The 15,229-nt window shown below is 37.4% G+C and overlaps 1 protein-coding gene across 3 annotated transcripts in view; it reads left to right on the top strand.

Annotated features, from left to right (window-relative positions):
• PRKD1 (protein kinase D1) overlaps window positions 1-15,229 on the top strand; it is a 115,298-nt gene that overhangs the window by 81,026 nt on the left and 19,043 nt on the right. For all 3 annotated transcript variants that reach the window (XM_009101942.4, XM_018907467.3, XM_050974754.1), the window contains 6 exons: window positions 4,480-4,690; window positions 6,337-6,414; window positions 9,356-9,560; window positions 11,857-11,980; window positions 12,752-12,829; window positions 13,407-13,686. In XM_009101942.4, coding sequence (XP_009100190.2) covers window positions 4,480-4,690; window positions 6,337-6,414; window positions 9,356-9,560; window positions 11,857-11,980; window positions 12,752-12,829; window positions 13,407-13,686 — 976 coding nt within the window. The remainder of the gene's footprint in view (window positions 1-4,479; window positions 4,691-6,336; window positions 6,415-9,355; window positions 9,561-11,856; window positions 11,981-12,751; window positions 12,830-13,406; window positions 13,687-15,229) is intronic.

The following is a 15,229-nucleotide window of genomic DNA, read 5'->3' as shown; positions in this document are numbered from 1 at the left end:
GGTTTCTTTGATTTCTGTGCCTGGAAGGAGTAGATGGGAATGCTACAAGATGATCAAACTCACCAGGTAATAGGAACAACTTAATACAATGGTGGGGAAATCAGTGTTTATTTCAGTTTCTTAATTGCATTTTGCAGTGTATTTGGACTAGAAAAAACAAGAAAGATCTGCTGAGCTATTTTTACCTTTGGGGGACTGTCTTCTTCCTGCTATGACTGTACAATGATTTTATGCTTCTGGCTAATGTAGGCAAATTGTTGTGTCTTCTAGTAGCTTTCAACAGAGCTCACCAGAACTCACATGAGGAGATTCAGTATATTCCAAAAATTAAAAAAAAATGAACAAGAAGAAGCAAACCATCAGTTAAATAAAAGTCATGGGGAATGCCCCATGTTGGGGAAAAGATTGGCACGTCTTCGTTCTTGGAATTAAAAACCAAACTTTCTTTTTTTCCAAATGAAGAGCAAGCAAACTGGATTCTATTTAGATATTCTCACAGTTACAACATAATTGAAGTATCTGGATGTGATCAGTGTCACTGGCTTAGTTTGACAGTCCAGTATTCAGTATATGCACACATTTCTTGGTGTTCATTGTCACTTGAAAAATCATCTCTTGAGCTCTGAAAGTATAGATTACCTTGCTGGGATGATTGTTCTAAAGGACTATTTAGTATTTGGAACTGTGCAGGCTGTTAGTTTCCATGGTGTAATCTGGTTAAGCAATCATTTCCTGGGAAGTTTCCAGACTTGCTGAGTCAGTAGTCTGGCTGGCTACCAGGAAAAACTCATTTATCTTTCTAACAAACCGGGCACGCCAGCTGAAGGAGAAGGTGCTTTGTGGAGGAGATTGTTGCTTTTCCAGTGAAAATAGTATAGTTCCTGGTTTCCTGTGCTTGCAGGGACTTAAAATTGTGGCATCTGATGCTGGGAGTGCTAGAAGTTAGCGTTGAGGGATCTTGACAGGACTTTTGGACAATATTGGGAGGAGAAGCTTATCTGGCAAGAGGGAGGAGGTGCTCTTCCTAATCAGTCAGTCGTCAGAGGGTGTGGAAGATGCTCCAGCTGCCATGAGTTATCTGTCACCAGCTTCCCTTCCCCTGCTCCCTTTGAGCGGGACCCCGGGGGCACATTGCCTCTGGCTGCAAGAGGGAGGGAATGGAGTCAGGCATATTAGGGCTGGGCATACAGGAGTGAGACCAGATCCATGAATTCTGATGTCTTTTCTAGCATGGGAGAAGGTGAAACTTGGCTTTACCTCTTGACCTGAAGTCAGTGTAAATTGAGAACTGCTGGTGCCTTACATGGTGTGCTGCAGTGCTGGCATGTAGCAGCCCAGCACTTGTGGAATGGCAAAGAAAAGCTGAAATACTTTTCTCTATAAATTTGACTTGAAGACTGACATTTAACAGTAGGTTTTCCAGTGTTTTATCTTTTGTTTAGTATGTATTACTACTTGAGTTGTAGAGAACACTTATGAATTACTAACAAAAGCTTAGTTAATTGTCTGTTCAGGAACAGAACTTCACAGCCATGTGAAATGAGACTTGAAGTAATTATTTCAGAAATTATAACTGTGCATTGACTAATACAAATTTTGAGAAAAGAACCCTACCAAACAACACGACAAAAGCTTTATTAATGATAATTCTCTTTGATCAAGGCTGATGGTATGATGAGTAACTGTTTCAGAGTTATCTCAGAAACAATCAACTCAATGGAGAGCATCTAGAATTCACTTTTTGTTCCTGACATTTTCTCAGAAACATGCACTAGCACATTAAAACTGAAAAATTTGCCATCAATCTGAGCAAAACATATGGAAATAATTTGTCCCACACTTGTACTGTACCACACCTGAGATTTGATCAGACATCTAGGTCAGAACCAAAGCTGTAGGGAAGACTGTCTCTCTCTGTTAATCCTAACTGTCCAAGATGAGTCTCAGTACATTTCAGCAGCACTACTGAAGTTTATAAAACCTGCAAGGCAGTTGGTGAGGAAAACAGCCAAACCAGCTTTCTAAAATCCTTTAAGCATGAAGTCACCTAGGTATAAGTAATTTGGACTTTGCTTTTAGCAGTATTCAGTTGCCAAAATAGTTTTTGATTAGGCAATAATTTGGAAAGTGAAGACAGTGAGTGATCATAGAAAATAGGTTTAATTTAGATTACATTAGTCAGGATTCTAAGAGAGATGATGGCATTAGGAAATATTTGGATCACTTTTACTGCAGACAAGATTGTCAAGAAATTAGTGATAAGAATGGTAAACTGAAATATTAGTTTGTTACAGTGACATAATGAAAGCAAGCACTAAGAACAAATCTTTTCCTTACATATTCTCACTCCTTTTCAGTTAAACTTCATTTTAAGAGACTAGCATCACTACCTGCAAAATGTCCACCAGATGCCCAGATTCAAGAAAGAGAGAGCAGAGTATTGTGACTAATGTGCTGCAAGTAGTGATTAGAAGTAGTAACCCTTCAGGTGTTTTTTTTTTATTCAAAAAGAAAATACTTACATTAAATTGTAGTATGCCACAAGTAAAACTCTTCTTGTGGATGCTGAAGGGCAAACTCAGGGCTGACTTTCTGGTCATAGGGTAGGTTTGAGGCTATAACTTGGATAGCACTGAACTAGGACTATGAAGTTGAATCAGTCTGGACCAAAATTGTTTCTATTCTACACTGGCATAGAACTGCAAAAACTGCCTCTCTGTTTCTCCCTGCTCCTTGTGAGCTTTTCCCTTTACACAGACACTGAGGGCTGTAATTTCCACGTGGCTCATACCAGCTGAGCAATGCAGTTTGTGCAGAATATGTGAGACATTCTTCAGCCTTCCATTTTGCAGGCCTGGTGATGTTTACTTCATAAAACTTAGTGTGATCTGCTTTAGAACTATTAGGTGAATTTTATTACTAGTTAACAAATATTAAAAAAAGAAATTTAATCTCAAATTGAGACTAATTAATTGTTTGGGTTTTTTTAATATGCATATGTGCTTTGCAGAGCATGAAGATTTAGACCTCAGGAAGTAATAAACCCAAAATATCAGAGTATGCACTCAGAGTTTTTCCAGTTTTATTTGTGATAAAGAAAAGAGAGATGCTTTCTTCTTTCAATCTCCTTTCTTTGTGGTGGCCATATGTACCTGGCTCATACCAATGTATTTTGCATATTTTTTCTTTATTTGAAAGGACTAAGTTAGTACAGTGGATCTTTATGCCTCTTGGAAGAGACACCTAATTCTACAGTATAATCAAAGAATTCATCTTTGCAGCAAGAAATCTAGTAAGGAAGAAATTTTTTTCCCCCCATGGTAAATACAATGTGAAGGCTAAGCCAGGAACGAATTCCTTAGGTTCTTCTGCCATTAAAATGACTTCTCAATTCCTCTTTACTCCAAAAGTCTCAGATAGAAGCATACAAAATGTATTTTTCTATGTTTTCATGACTGGGAAATAGCAATCAGACAGAGGAATTTCTATAGCATTATGTGTTTGTATCTCAGCAGTGTTTCAAGTTAATGTCTACCTGAAGGTTCAGCTACTACTGTTTTACAACAGTGCAGGCTCACTCTGAGTGATTTACTTTCTAGTGTTCAGTTATCAGATTATTTGTGGATGATAATGAGAAGCTGCATTTCCTCACTTTTTTTTTTCTCCTTTCAGTTTTAATTGTGGGTGTAGTTTGGTTGTTTCTCAAAGGCAAGTATTAGGAGAAAACAGTTTTCCAGGCGAGTTGTTTTCTGGGTTAATTATCATATGTACATCTAAATCTCATGGAGAAAATATGGTAACTCATTCATTCCAGAAATTCTCTGGATTTCATGCCTTAAACTGTGTGTCTCACATTAAAAAAAAAAAATCTATCTATCTATCTATCTATCTATATATATATATATATATACACACACACATATATATATAATAGGTATTTAAAAGTGTGTATCTATACACACACACCTTTAAATACCTGTTGTGATCTATTGTGCGTAATCTAAATGTGGTAAGGTTAGTAATAGCAAAAATTATAAATAAATGGTTTTTCTATCAATAACCTACATGCACATAGAATAATGTAATAATTTTTTAATGTTTATACAAAAAAATAGCCTCTAAAAGTTACTTTTGATGTAAAACAGAAAGAAAAGAAGATGTAAAAATGGTTTTTATCAGAACGTAAAATGCTTTTCTGAGAAATTTTAATGATCGTTTTAATTTTGATTATTTTTAAAATAAGAACCTGTTTCAGTCACAATATGAAGTACATGATAGAAGTGTTGGCAAAGGTTCTGTTCAGTACCATTCAAATTTTTCAAAAGCAGTCTGAGAGGGGCATGATGCATGTTCTATTAGTGTTTAAAGACACTTACATGACTTTTTATGGCATATGACAGTGCTATTGAAGAGAGGGAATATATGAATGTGATATTCTTTAGAAAATGAATACAAAACTCCTTTTTCTGTGTTTTACAGCAAAAGACACCATCAGAATCATACACTGGGCGAGAGAAGAGGTCAAATTCACAGTCCTACATTGGACGACCTATTCAGCTAGACAAGATTTTACTGTCAAAGGTTAAAGTGCCTCATACTTTTGTCATCCACTCCTACACACGTCCAACAGTTTGCCAGTACTGCAAGAAGCTTCTCAAAGGGCTTTTTAGACAGGGTTTGCAGTGCAAAGGTAAGTAAATGTCCGTTAGGAACATAAAAGCTAAGCATAATAAAATGAATAAATTAGTGTTTGAGTGGTTGCTGCGTAGCCTTATTCATGATTTCCTCTCTGAACTGTCTACGTGTAGGCACATGTACAATTACACTGGATTAAGCTGCAGTCAAAATTACAGTAATTGGTGTTCTATAGGAGCTGGCTGCATGGCTGTTCATTCTTACCCTTTGGTGTATGTGCGGTAGCTCACATTTTTCATTCAGGTGTAATAAATGCACCTATGTATTTGGCATAGGTGAACCTGTGCTTACAGCAGAATTGTTAACATAATGGACTAACATAACATATTGTTCATTGCTGTTGGTCTACCAAGTCCTGTGTGTGATTTGGAGAAGCATATGCCTGAGCCTCAGCAGCTCAGTGTTTTGGGGAAGTTGTAATGGAAGTAAAATAAGATGGGGTTATATGAGAATTTGAATCCATATTTTTTCAGTGTGACTAATGTGCTCTCAGGTGTCATGGCATTGCATGCCTTAGTAGGTACTGAAGTGAGTCAGGCCCCTTGCATTGTGGCCTAGATTGCTGGCTCACCTTAGCCAGCCTTAGCCTGTAAATACAAAGCATTGTGCATGCTATGGGGTTGGAATATTGGCTAGTGGAGGCTTAAAATCACCTTACTTCTATTACAATAAATAATAACTATCATAAAATTAATCAGTATACTTTGTGTTACTTCTCTAAACCCTGCGAAATTCAAAGTTTAATTTAACTTAAGGTGTGATTCTGATGTAATTTAACTACAGCAAAATATCTATTAAAGCATCACCTATTTCAGTTCATTTGAATCCTGGTGACCTAAGCAAATATTAACCTCATTAAAAAAAAAAATTAAAATTTTTCTGTAGTTTGGCACTTCTGTACCTCTAGTTGGTGTTTAGATCAATCTTAAATAATTGCAAGGTATGGACAGCCTTAGAATATTTTTTCCTTTCTGTTTCTGGTTTTCCTGATTTGTTAGTAACTTACAGCTCTTAGTTTAAGTAAAATGTATTCAAAAGTCAAAAGGAACAATTCCCATGGCATGTAATAAAGTGCTACTTACACATATGAAAGAAGTAAAAAAAAAAACTTGAAAAATAGGGAAGGGGCTGAAGGAACCCGTAGTTGCAAGCTGTCCAGAAATTGCCTGGTGATGTAAAAACCAAATATTTTCTCACTTAAAATTGTTGGCTAGGGTTCTCCTGTTTCAATTTTCAGTCATCAGTATTTCCTATGTAGTCAGTCCCTTAAAATGCAGCTGATACACTGCAGCCCATTCTGCTTCTTTCACTGGAAGGGCAGCTCTGGCTTTGGAGCCAAGCACTTGTGCCTCCTCATCACTCGCCTAGATGAGCTGAGCACCACTTTGGCTGCTGTAGTGCTGCTCCACCCAGCTACCCTTGGAAAGGCATTTTTTCCCTCAGAAATGTGCTTCTAGCATCTTCATCCTGTCCCTTCCACTGACAGGCAGCATGGAGCCAGGCTAGTGCACGCTCTCTGAACATACGACTTGTATTAATGAAATGATAGGGCTTAATATCTATAGGCTGGGTAGCAGGAAAAAATATAATTGTGTCACAGAAAAATAAATCATTTGGCTGTATCCCTTTTTCACTTATCAGACTGTAGATTCAACTGTCACAAACGCTGTGCTCCTAAAGTGCCAAATAACTGCCTGGGGGAAGTTGCCATTAATGGAGGTAAGTTGCATTAACAATTGTTCCTGTCATTGTTTAAACCATCAGTTAAATAAAAGAAATGTAAAACTGTGACGTGTACAAACACACATTTTTCCATTGCTTGGGAGTGGCCTTTCCTCTGCAATACTTCTGTTGTACGTCGAAGATGAAGTGTGGGAGGAATGCTGTGAGTAGCTTGTACACCATCCCTTTGGAGTGTTTCTTCCAAAGAGGTAGCACTGGCAGACAGGCTTAGCTGTGCCACAGATGTGATGTCAGCAGCAAAATGGGCCTGTGATTACCCCTGGTAAGTGCAGAATGCCAGAGGAAAGCCAAAAGCCACACATGAGAAGTTGGCATCGCCTGTCAGCTAGAAGCACAAAGTTTTCTTTTAATGTGAAGGGAGAAAAAAATGGTTAAGGATGATCTTCCTGAGAAGGAAAAACATACCTAGAACAACTAGGAATGCTCTTCAGAAAAAAAATCCACCATTTACTGATGGCATATCTGCAGATAGTCAAGACCTGATTTGTGGCAACTAATCATACCAGTTGCCACAAATCAGGTCTTGACTATCTGCAGATTTTTCCCTGCATGTGCTGCTGGTTTTGAGTTAAGTATAAGGGTGTACAGGCAGGCTTGACAGATAGTAGTGGAGAAAAAAGGAGTGGCTGCAGATGAGTTGTTGATTGCCTTGAAAATGTCACTTTCCTGTGTGATAAGGGAATGAGAAGTGTGGGGAAGTGCTCAGTTTCTAGTGTATATTACCGTGTTGTCAGCCTAGACTGATTCTGAGGTTGACTATTACCTTATGATGCATTCTTTTTCCTTTAAAGCAGTCTACTTTATTGAAGACATATCAAGAAATTCCAAAACTAGGAATATTAACTAATATTTTTCACAGTATTTCTTTATAGTTGTGTTTCTGTATCACTATGAAGAAGTTTTTATGTTCAATAGGAAAATTCCTACAGGTACTAAGTATTCCACTTGAAATGTGACAAAGTACATGATCTTCTGGAAAGTAGATGATGTCTTCCTATTGAATGTCCTTTCTGATGCACCTCTCATTGGACTCTTGGAGTCACTGTTATTTTTTTTTCTTTTTTTTTAATCTTGCACCATTTATATCTCACTTAACCATTGACTCCCACAACACAACTATTTCTTCAGGAAGGCGAGTAATGTTGCTAATGGAAATTTGTGGTTTGGTTTTCAAAAACTAAAATATGCACTATTAAATGTTAATTCCATTGATAGGAATGTAAAGTTTTCCCTGAGATTTGTAGTCAGAGAAAGTAACTAAATCTGCTTCAAATGATAAACATTTTTTTCCTGCATTGATGCAGTTTTATAGATTGATTGTGATTGATCTAAAGTGCTGTGAAAAGACAGGAACATAAACTTTGTTTCTGCACTACTGAACTAAATGAACAAAATTTACATTTGTTTCTGAATTACTCTTCCAAAGTCCCTCTTTCTGTCTGAGGCAGGTGTATTTCATCCCTACAACACACCCCCTCTGCCCTCCTTTGCCTCACAAGCAGCATGCTACTTTAGTTAGGACTTTCCTCCTGACACGTGATGCTGATGCTGAGCTGATGGGAAGTGATAGTTTGTCTCAGGAAAGCTTGTGCAGAGTCACTTGGGGTGAGAACACATATTCTGGGCTTACTCCAAGTATAGTCCTTGAAGATTGCCGTCTTAAAATTTATAGAACTTGGTTTTTATGCACCAAGTAATACTCTTAGTATGGTATACATAGAATCCTCATAGAACTCTGAATGGTGTGTCCTGAATGATTGGTAGAGGGTCCCTGGGATTAGCAAAGGCAATTTTGACTTGTATCCCATTTGTATTTTCTCAGTAATTTGGTTCATATTATTTTCAAACTTAATAAACAAAATACAGTATCTGTCATTTTGTCCGTCTGCTGTGTGATGGATAAAATGACAGATCTTCCCTAAAATAGTAAGTGAAAGAAGAGTTGAGTAATGAAATTCCAAGTGTGGTGTCATTAGTAAATGCATTATATACAAAATGTAAGGAGCTATTTTTAACTGATTGTAGGTTTATTAAAAATAGATATTTTAAAAGTGTTGTAGGAATAGCAGAGAGAGATCTTTGCACTGTGAAGTATCATTCATGACTGAGTGACTGGTTCTGCTGGAGATGAAGTATGTGTCTCTTAATCACACATCAGTAATTTATATCCAAATATCTTAAGACTACTGTACATGAAAACAAACTTTTCAGATGTGCACTTCTAATTTCACTGAAATGCCATTAATTCCAAACATTTTGCTGTCAGACAATTCAGTGTGCTGCTTCTTGTGTTACATTGCCTACACTGGCTGTCAAGAACCTTCCTCCACACAGTTAGGCAGAAGTTGCTAGGAGAAACTATTTGATGTGTTCCATGTGATTTTAACCTTACTTCAAATTTCTGAAACATTGCAAGATCCCAGAGAAACCAACGTTGTCTTTACCCTCTGACTGGACTAATGATTTTATATTCCAAATAAATCCATTCACAGGCAACAATGCAACAAAAAATCATTTCTTACTCTGATCTTTCTTAGGCATATTTAATTTGGAAACAGGAAAGTTTAATATAATTTAAATGTAAGGTGGATGATGCTATTAATGCTATGCCATAGTCAAATCAGTTAAACCCTAGGACTTTAGTTTTGGTGCTTGTTTAGTATTTCTTTTCTAATGGCAGGGGGCACTGTTTCAGTGGTATTGATTTTTGTGCTATTTTGTGCAGGCTTCACAGAAAACACTGTTCCTGTGCAAAGGAACAGTTCACATTATAAATAATTGTCTACTTATATTGTCTAGATGCAGGCAATAGACTTCCAAAGAGAACTTGAGTTTTTCGGAAGCTTAAAATGTGCCAGGATGTTGTAGATGGAGTATCACATGTTTTTAGATAATAACTTGAGAAATGGTATTCCAGACCTTCTTAGTCCTGGGGCTGAGTCTGATGTGGTCATGGAAGAAGGGAGCGATGACAATGACAGTGAAAGAAACAGTGGCTTTATAGATGACATGGAGGAATCTATGGCTCAGGATTCAGAGATGTCAATGACAGGATGCCATAGTGACAATGGAGAAATGCAGGATGCTGATCTGGATCACGATGAATCTAACAGGATGATCAGGTGAGCTGGGGGGTGAGTGTACCTTCCATCTTCCTTTGTATTTATTTGTACAAATCATGTCTAGGGCTCAAGGGGAAATGTACATGGTCACTGTTCTCACTCATTTAGAATGGGGAATGCTGGTGAAATGTGGTGAGACTGCTTCACTGATTATATGCATTTGTAATTTAAGAGCAGCTTTATTGTCAAGTTGAAGTAGCATTTGAAAACTTATGCAAAAGTAGTTCTTACAGGTCTGTTTTTGTATGAAAGTGATTTGAAACTCTTTGTGCATAATTACTAGTAAAATATTTATTTATTGATTACTTATTTTCCAAGGCATTCTTCCCCTGGTCTAACAGTGCAGTGCCTGGAAATTTAGATAAATAAACAAAATGTGTAAGTGGCTATGGTATAATTTGATCTAGATTGTTTGTATTTTTAAATGCCTTTATTGAAAAGGAAAGTTGGACAAACTTAAAGTAGTAATTTGAAGCAAGTTAAAAAATAGATTAGTGCTTTGAAATGACTGTTCAGGAAGGAAAACAGGAACTGAGTTGTGCAATGTACCTCAGAAGTCAAGAGAAGAAACATTCACTTATTGGAACTGTCCAAATAGCATGGAAAAAATAGGGATTATTCCTTGTCAGGGAACCTAAAATGAATTAAAGAAATTTCAACTGTAATTTCCTTGATGCAAGGGATCTATACCTTAAAAAACATTTTCCTTTCACATGGCTGTTTGACCTGCAATTTCCTCTTTTGTTTTGCTTGTTGGGAGTCTCTCTCAGTAATATGTTCTTATTTCTTATAAATCTTCCCTTATTTCTGTGTTACTGTCATACACCTGTTGCACTAATAGAAAGCAATCCATTACAACAATATGCAGTTTTACTGCATGCAGCAGCAAACTACAGCTGTATTTGCCTGCATAGATATGTATGATACATGTGTGGTGTGTAGACACCTTGTATCATTGGAATATGAGCCTGTGCTTAGATCATTAAATCATTGTCACAGAACGTGTTAAATTTCCAAGTTTTACAAAGCAGACAGCATTGCAAGTTTGCCAAATAAAAATACCCAATTGTGCTAATAGAACATTTTTAACTAAGGTACATGTTTTGTAAGAGAGATTCCTCCAGTAACACTTCTCTGCACTTATTTCTAAGGGTAGTTTCTGTATCCATGGATATTTTTTAAGTGATCTTGTCAGCACAGGAATAGCTAAATAGAAACTGCAGATTGTTAAATCATTTTTAGGCAGAAAAGAGTTATTAAGTATGTGTTATATACTTAATTAAACTTTCAGACAGCACTTTCTGCAATTGGATGGGAAACTACCAATTCATAAAGTTTATTTCCAGGATGCATTGCAGTGAAGCAGGGCCATCTGCAGACATCTACAGTCACAACAACGTTGGGAACTTAACATGTTATTCTTTTGCTAAACACTATCAGCCCTTTTTTTGTTGGAGTTGTTGCACCAATAGCTTTGCTAGCAGGGCATAATACAAAAGCAGAGCTGTGCTGTTTTCACAATGCAGCATCACTGTTTAAATTTCTGCCAGAAACAGCCAAGTACTCATGTCTAGGGCTGAACAGGTTGAGTCCATATTCCATTGCACAGAATCTGCTTTAGGAGTTGTTACCTCTGACAGCAAGGATGATGGGCTAGGTTGCTTCTGGTTCCTACCAGCTTTTATCTGATGGTGCTATCAGGCATGCTGTCACATTCCCATGGCTTCCCAGCTCCCTGTGTGTTGGCTGAATGGTAGAAAGTTGCAGTGTGCGTACCCCACAAGACAGTAGGGTTTCACCTTAGGTCTTTGAGTGTAGAGTAGCTTGAATCTCTTTCTCTGGGAGGTTCCAGCAGACTCTGTGCTGTGCCTGGCCAGGGGTGTGCAGCTGGGCAGTTGGCATGTTTCCTTCTCTGTAAACTGGCATCCCTCCATTGTGTGTTTGAGCCCAGGCAAGATCACAGGACAGGAATCTGATGGACATTGTCTGTGTAGGTTATGAGAGATTCAAGATCAAGTACTGCTTTGAATCATGCATAGCACAAGCTTGAGCAATGGCTCCCACAGCCTAGCTAGGGCCCTAGTCATTTGCCCTTTTTCTTAGCTCATCTTTTTCCTTTGTAATCTCTAGATACTTGGAATGACAAAACAAAATAGTGTACAAACCAGGTCTGCTAACAATGATTAAAATAAATGTAGATATTTTCTATGTGTGTGAATACACATATTCTGATTTTAAAGATTTTTTTTTCCTGTGATTTTAAAGATTTTTTTTTCTTTAATGATTTATTCTTAAGCCCTTCAACCAGCAACAATATTCCATTAATGAGAGTGGTACAGTCTGTGAAGCACACAAAAAGGAGAAGTAGCACAGTAATGAAGGAGGGTTGGATGGTTCACTATACAAGCAAGGACACACTGGTAAGAATTGTTACAGAAGACCTGTCTTCCACTAAATGTTATGTTTTAGTATAGAATCAAATTCTAACAATACTCAGATAATTTACAGTCACTCATGTAAGGCATTTTTTGCAATTTTTATGATTGCTAAAGTCCCAGTACTTATCATAACTAGGACTGACACTGCTTGTAAGAACAGGGGACAGTTAAAACATGCAAAAACCATCTGAATATATCTGTTGCATTATCATAGGCAGTCAAATGAAAAATCATCCTGAAGGAAGTGAAACATGATGTTAAGGGGTTCTGTAAAGTAGCCATACTTTCCAGCTGCACTTTCCCTGATACCTTACTGCCAGCTGAATTGAGACTTTTGTAAAGTAGGTTTAGTGTAGAAAAAGGCTATTTTCATTCTCACCTGCTAAAAAATGAATAAAGCCTTCAGTATGTGACCTTCAAAAGTGAGCTGGGGTGTTAGAAGGATACAAAAAGAAATTCCAATTGCTTTAGAATCATGTATATCAGCAAATTGTGCTGAATGTAATGCAGACTTCAGAATGGCATTTTAAATTTTTAAAACTTGTACAGTTTTCACAGAGCTATTCCTGAAATAGCAGAGCTAGAAATAATAAGAGGTCTATAAATTCTGAATTCAATTAGAAAATTTTCATTAAAATCTTGTAATAGTAATTGGGTCTTTATCGTTCACAGTACATCTCTTCAAACTAAGGAAACATTTTGGCAGTGGTGCTTTTGCAAAATGAACATTTCATTAATTGTTTTTCACTGCAGAGAAAGCGACACTACTGGAGGCTGGACAGCAAATGCATTACTCTTTTTCAAAATGATACTGGAAGCAAATATTACAAAGTAAGGAATATTTTTCAACCTCTTTTCATACCAGCAGAATATAAGGACTGAATTGCTAAATTGATGCTTACTAAAAGTACAATAATAGTGTAACTTCTATCTAGGTTTTGGTTGGTTTTGGTTTTGGTTTTTTTTCATTATTTAAGCTATGTATGTGTGTTCTGCTTTTCAAAAACAAGTCTGATCAGAAAGGTGTCAGCTCATGAGGACCTATAAGATGTGTCTTATGGAAATGAAAAGTTTTTCTATGAGAAGTCAACAAGGTTTTATTTTCTAATCAAGTTTTCTTGATATATGGATGACCCTGCTTTTTCTCTGAAGGTACCTCACTACTCTCTTTGAAAGTCCAGTTAAATAATTAAAGTTCTATTTAGTCTTGAAGAGAAACATTTCGTATTTTACCATCAGCAGTCGTCTGTGTCACAGAGTTTCAGGTTACAAGAGGCTTTTTGTTTGTACACGAAGCATGTGGTAAAAGGCAACAACTGATATCATAAGCTAATCAAATAAAGCTCATGCTGAAGTTCTTTATGTTGATAATCTTTGCACAGAAAGTAAAATATTCTTTTCATTTTAGGAAATCCCATTGTCTGAAATTTTGTCTCTGGAACCTGCAAAAACTTTCACTTTGCTGCCTCAAGGAGCCAATCCTCATTGCTTTGAAATAAGCACAGCAAATATAGTCTATTATGTTGGGGAAAACATAGACAACCTCTCAAGTGTTCCACTGAATAACAGCGTTATCAGCAGCGGTGTTGGCATTGATGTGGCACGCATGTGGGAGATGGCAATACAGCATGCCCTGATGCCTGTCATCCCTAAGGGGGCATCCACTGGCTCAGGAGCCAGCCTGCACAGTAAGTCTGGTCATTTCCTCCATTTCTGATAAGGACAATCAGCTCTCAAAGGGCATTTGCTCAGTCTTCTGCACACATTGAAATGATGCATAGCACAGCTGGTAAAGGCTGTTCTGTCGCGAGTTGTCACTTGTCTTCCATATTATTTTAAACACCATGGTTTCTCATCCAGGTGTTTTCAGTCTACAGAAGGACATCTGTATTGATATACAAGATGTAGATCTTTTAGTAAGCGAATAGTTATGAAATTAGTAAGGCTTCTAATTCAAGTTTGTGTTGCTGGTGTGAGAAACAGCCTCCTTGTGCACAGGCTTTGAAATTTTCTGAGATCCACTTCAAAATGGATAGATTTTTTTCCCATCCTGACTGTAATTTATGTTTCTAGCTGTCTGCAGAAGCAGCTCTTCAGTCTTTAGGTCACTGTAGCACAGATGATATGCTCCCTTCCATCATATTTGGCTGTACAGCTGCCTCAGACATTGTCCCATGCTGAGATGAAAAGAGCTCCAGTGTGAAGAACAGCTATTACAGGCACAACAAGGCATGTGTTATCCAGGACCTAAAGGACTGAATATATCTTAGCTTCCAATTTACATACCTTTGTGTAATTCTCTAGCAAAGGTGGCAGTTTATGTAAACCAAATATGAGACCTGTTTAAATCTGTCTTGGGTACTGATAATAAAGTAGCACAGAGCAAACAATTCCTCACTACTAGCCATGTGCTGCTGTGCTTGCTCTGTACTTCTGTTCTGCCTAGAGAGTGTAAAGAGGATTTGGATCTGTCTACATAATTTGGATTAGACCTTTTGTTGCAATATGCACCCACTTTAGCACTTGACATCTGGATGCTATTAATGCAGCACAAAATGCTAATGAGACCACAAGCCCTTCAGAAACCAAGTAATACAACAGGCTGTGGCATTGCATCTCCAGGCACAAAAGCTCACATATCAGATTAGATCAGCAATGTCCTTTGCTTTCTCAAATGGGATCTTGTTTAAAATAGTGTCAAATTCTGGATGTCATTTCCATCAGACTAGTTGCCTAGTGCCCCTGGTTTGAGTCCAGTGTAGCCAAACAAATCACCTAAAATACTGGACTGGACATGACAGCTGTCTTATCTCCCTCTTGGGAAGTTTGAAAAATTTCTCTACAAGTTAGTGGCTATCTTTGGGTTATATGTGCAAAAATTAAGGTTGTTTGAGACCTTTAGAGCAATTTCTTGTGGACAATGAGAATGATAGCAACCTTCTTTCTCTTGCTCAAAGTCTAGGACTTGTCTTTGTCCATGCTTTTTTTCATGTAAACACAGCAGTACATATATTTGAAGACAAATTTGCAATGATTAAAAACCTCTCCGTAACTGAAATATTCTGTGCCAAAAGCAGTCCTCCTAAGGAAAGGGAATAGGCCATGTTACTCATGTTACTTACAGCAGCTAGGATTAGTGCTGATGGGTTGTAGCAAGTGTCTTCAGTGTGTAGTATAGGCCTTACAGTAGGGGAGACTCTTTCAAAATTTTTATTTAAACAAATGGAAAGT

The sequence above is a fragment of the Serinus canaria genome, chromosome 5 (assembly GCF_022539315.1).
Source record: "Serinus canaria isolate serCan28SL12 chromosome 5, serCan2020, whole genome shotgun sequence".
Taxonomy (NCBI): Eukaryota; Metazoa; Chordata; class Aves; order Passeriformes; family Fringillidae; genus Serinus; species Serinus canaria.
Note: the sequence above shows the minus strand (reverse complement) of the source record. Positions and strands in the feature narration are given on the sequence as shown.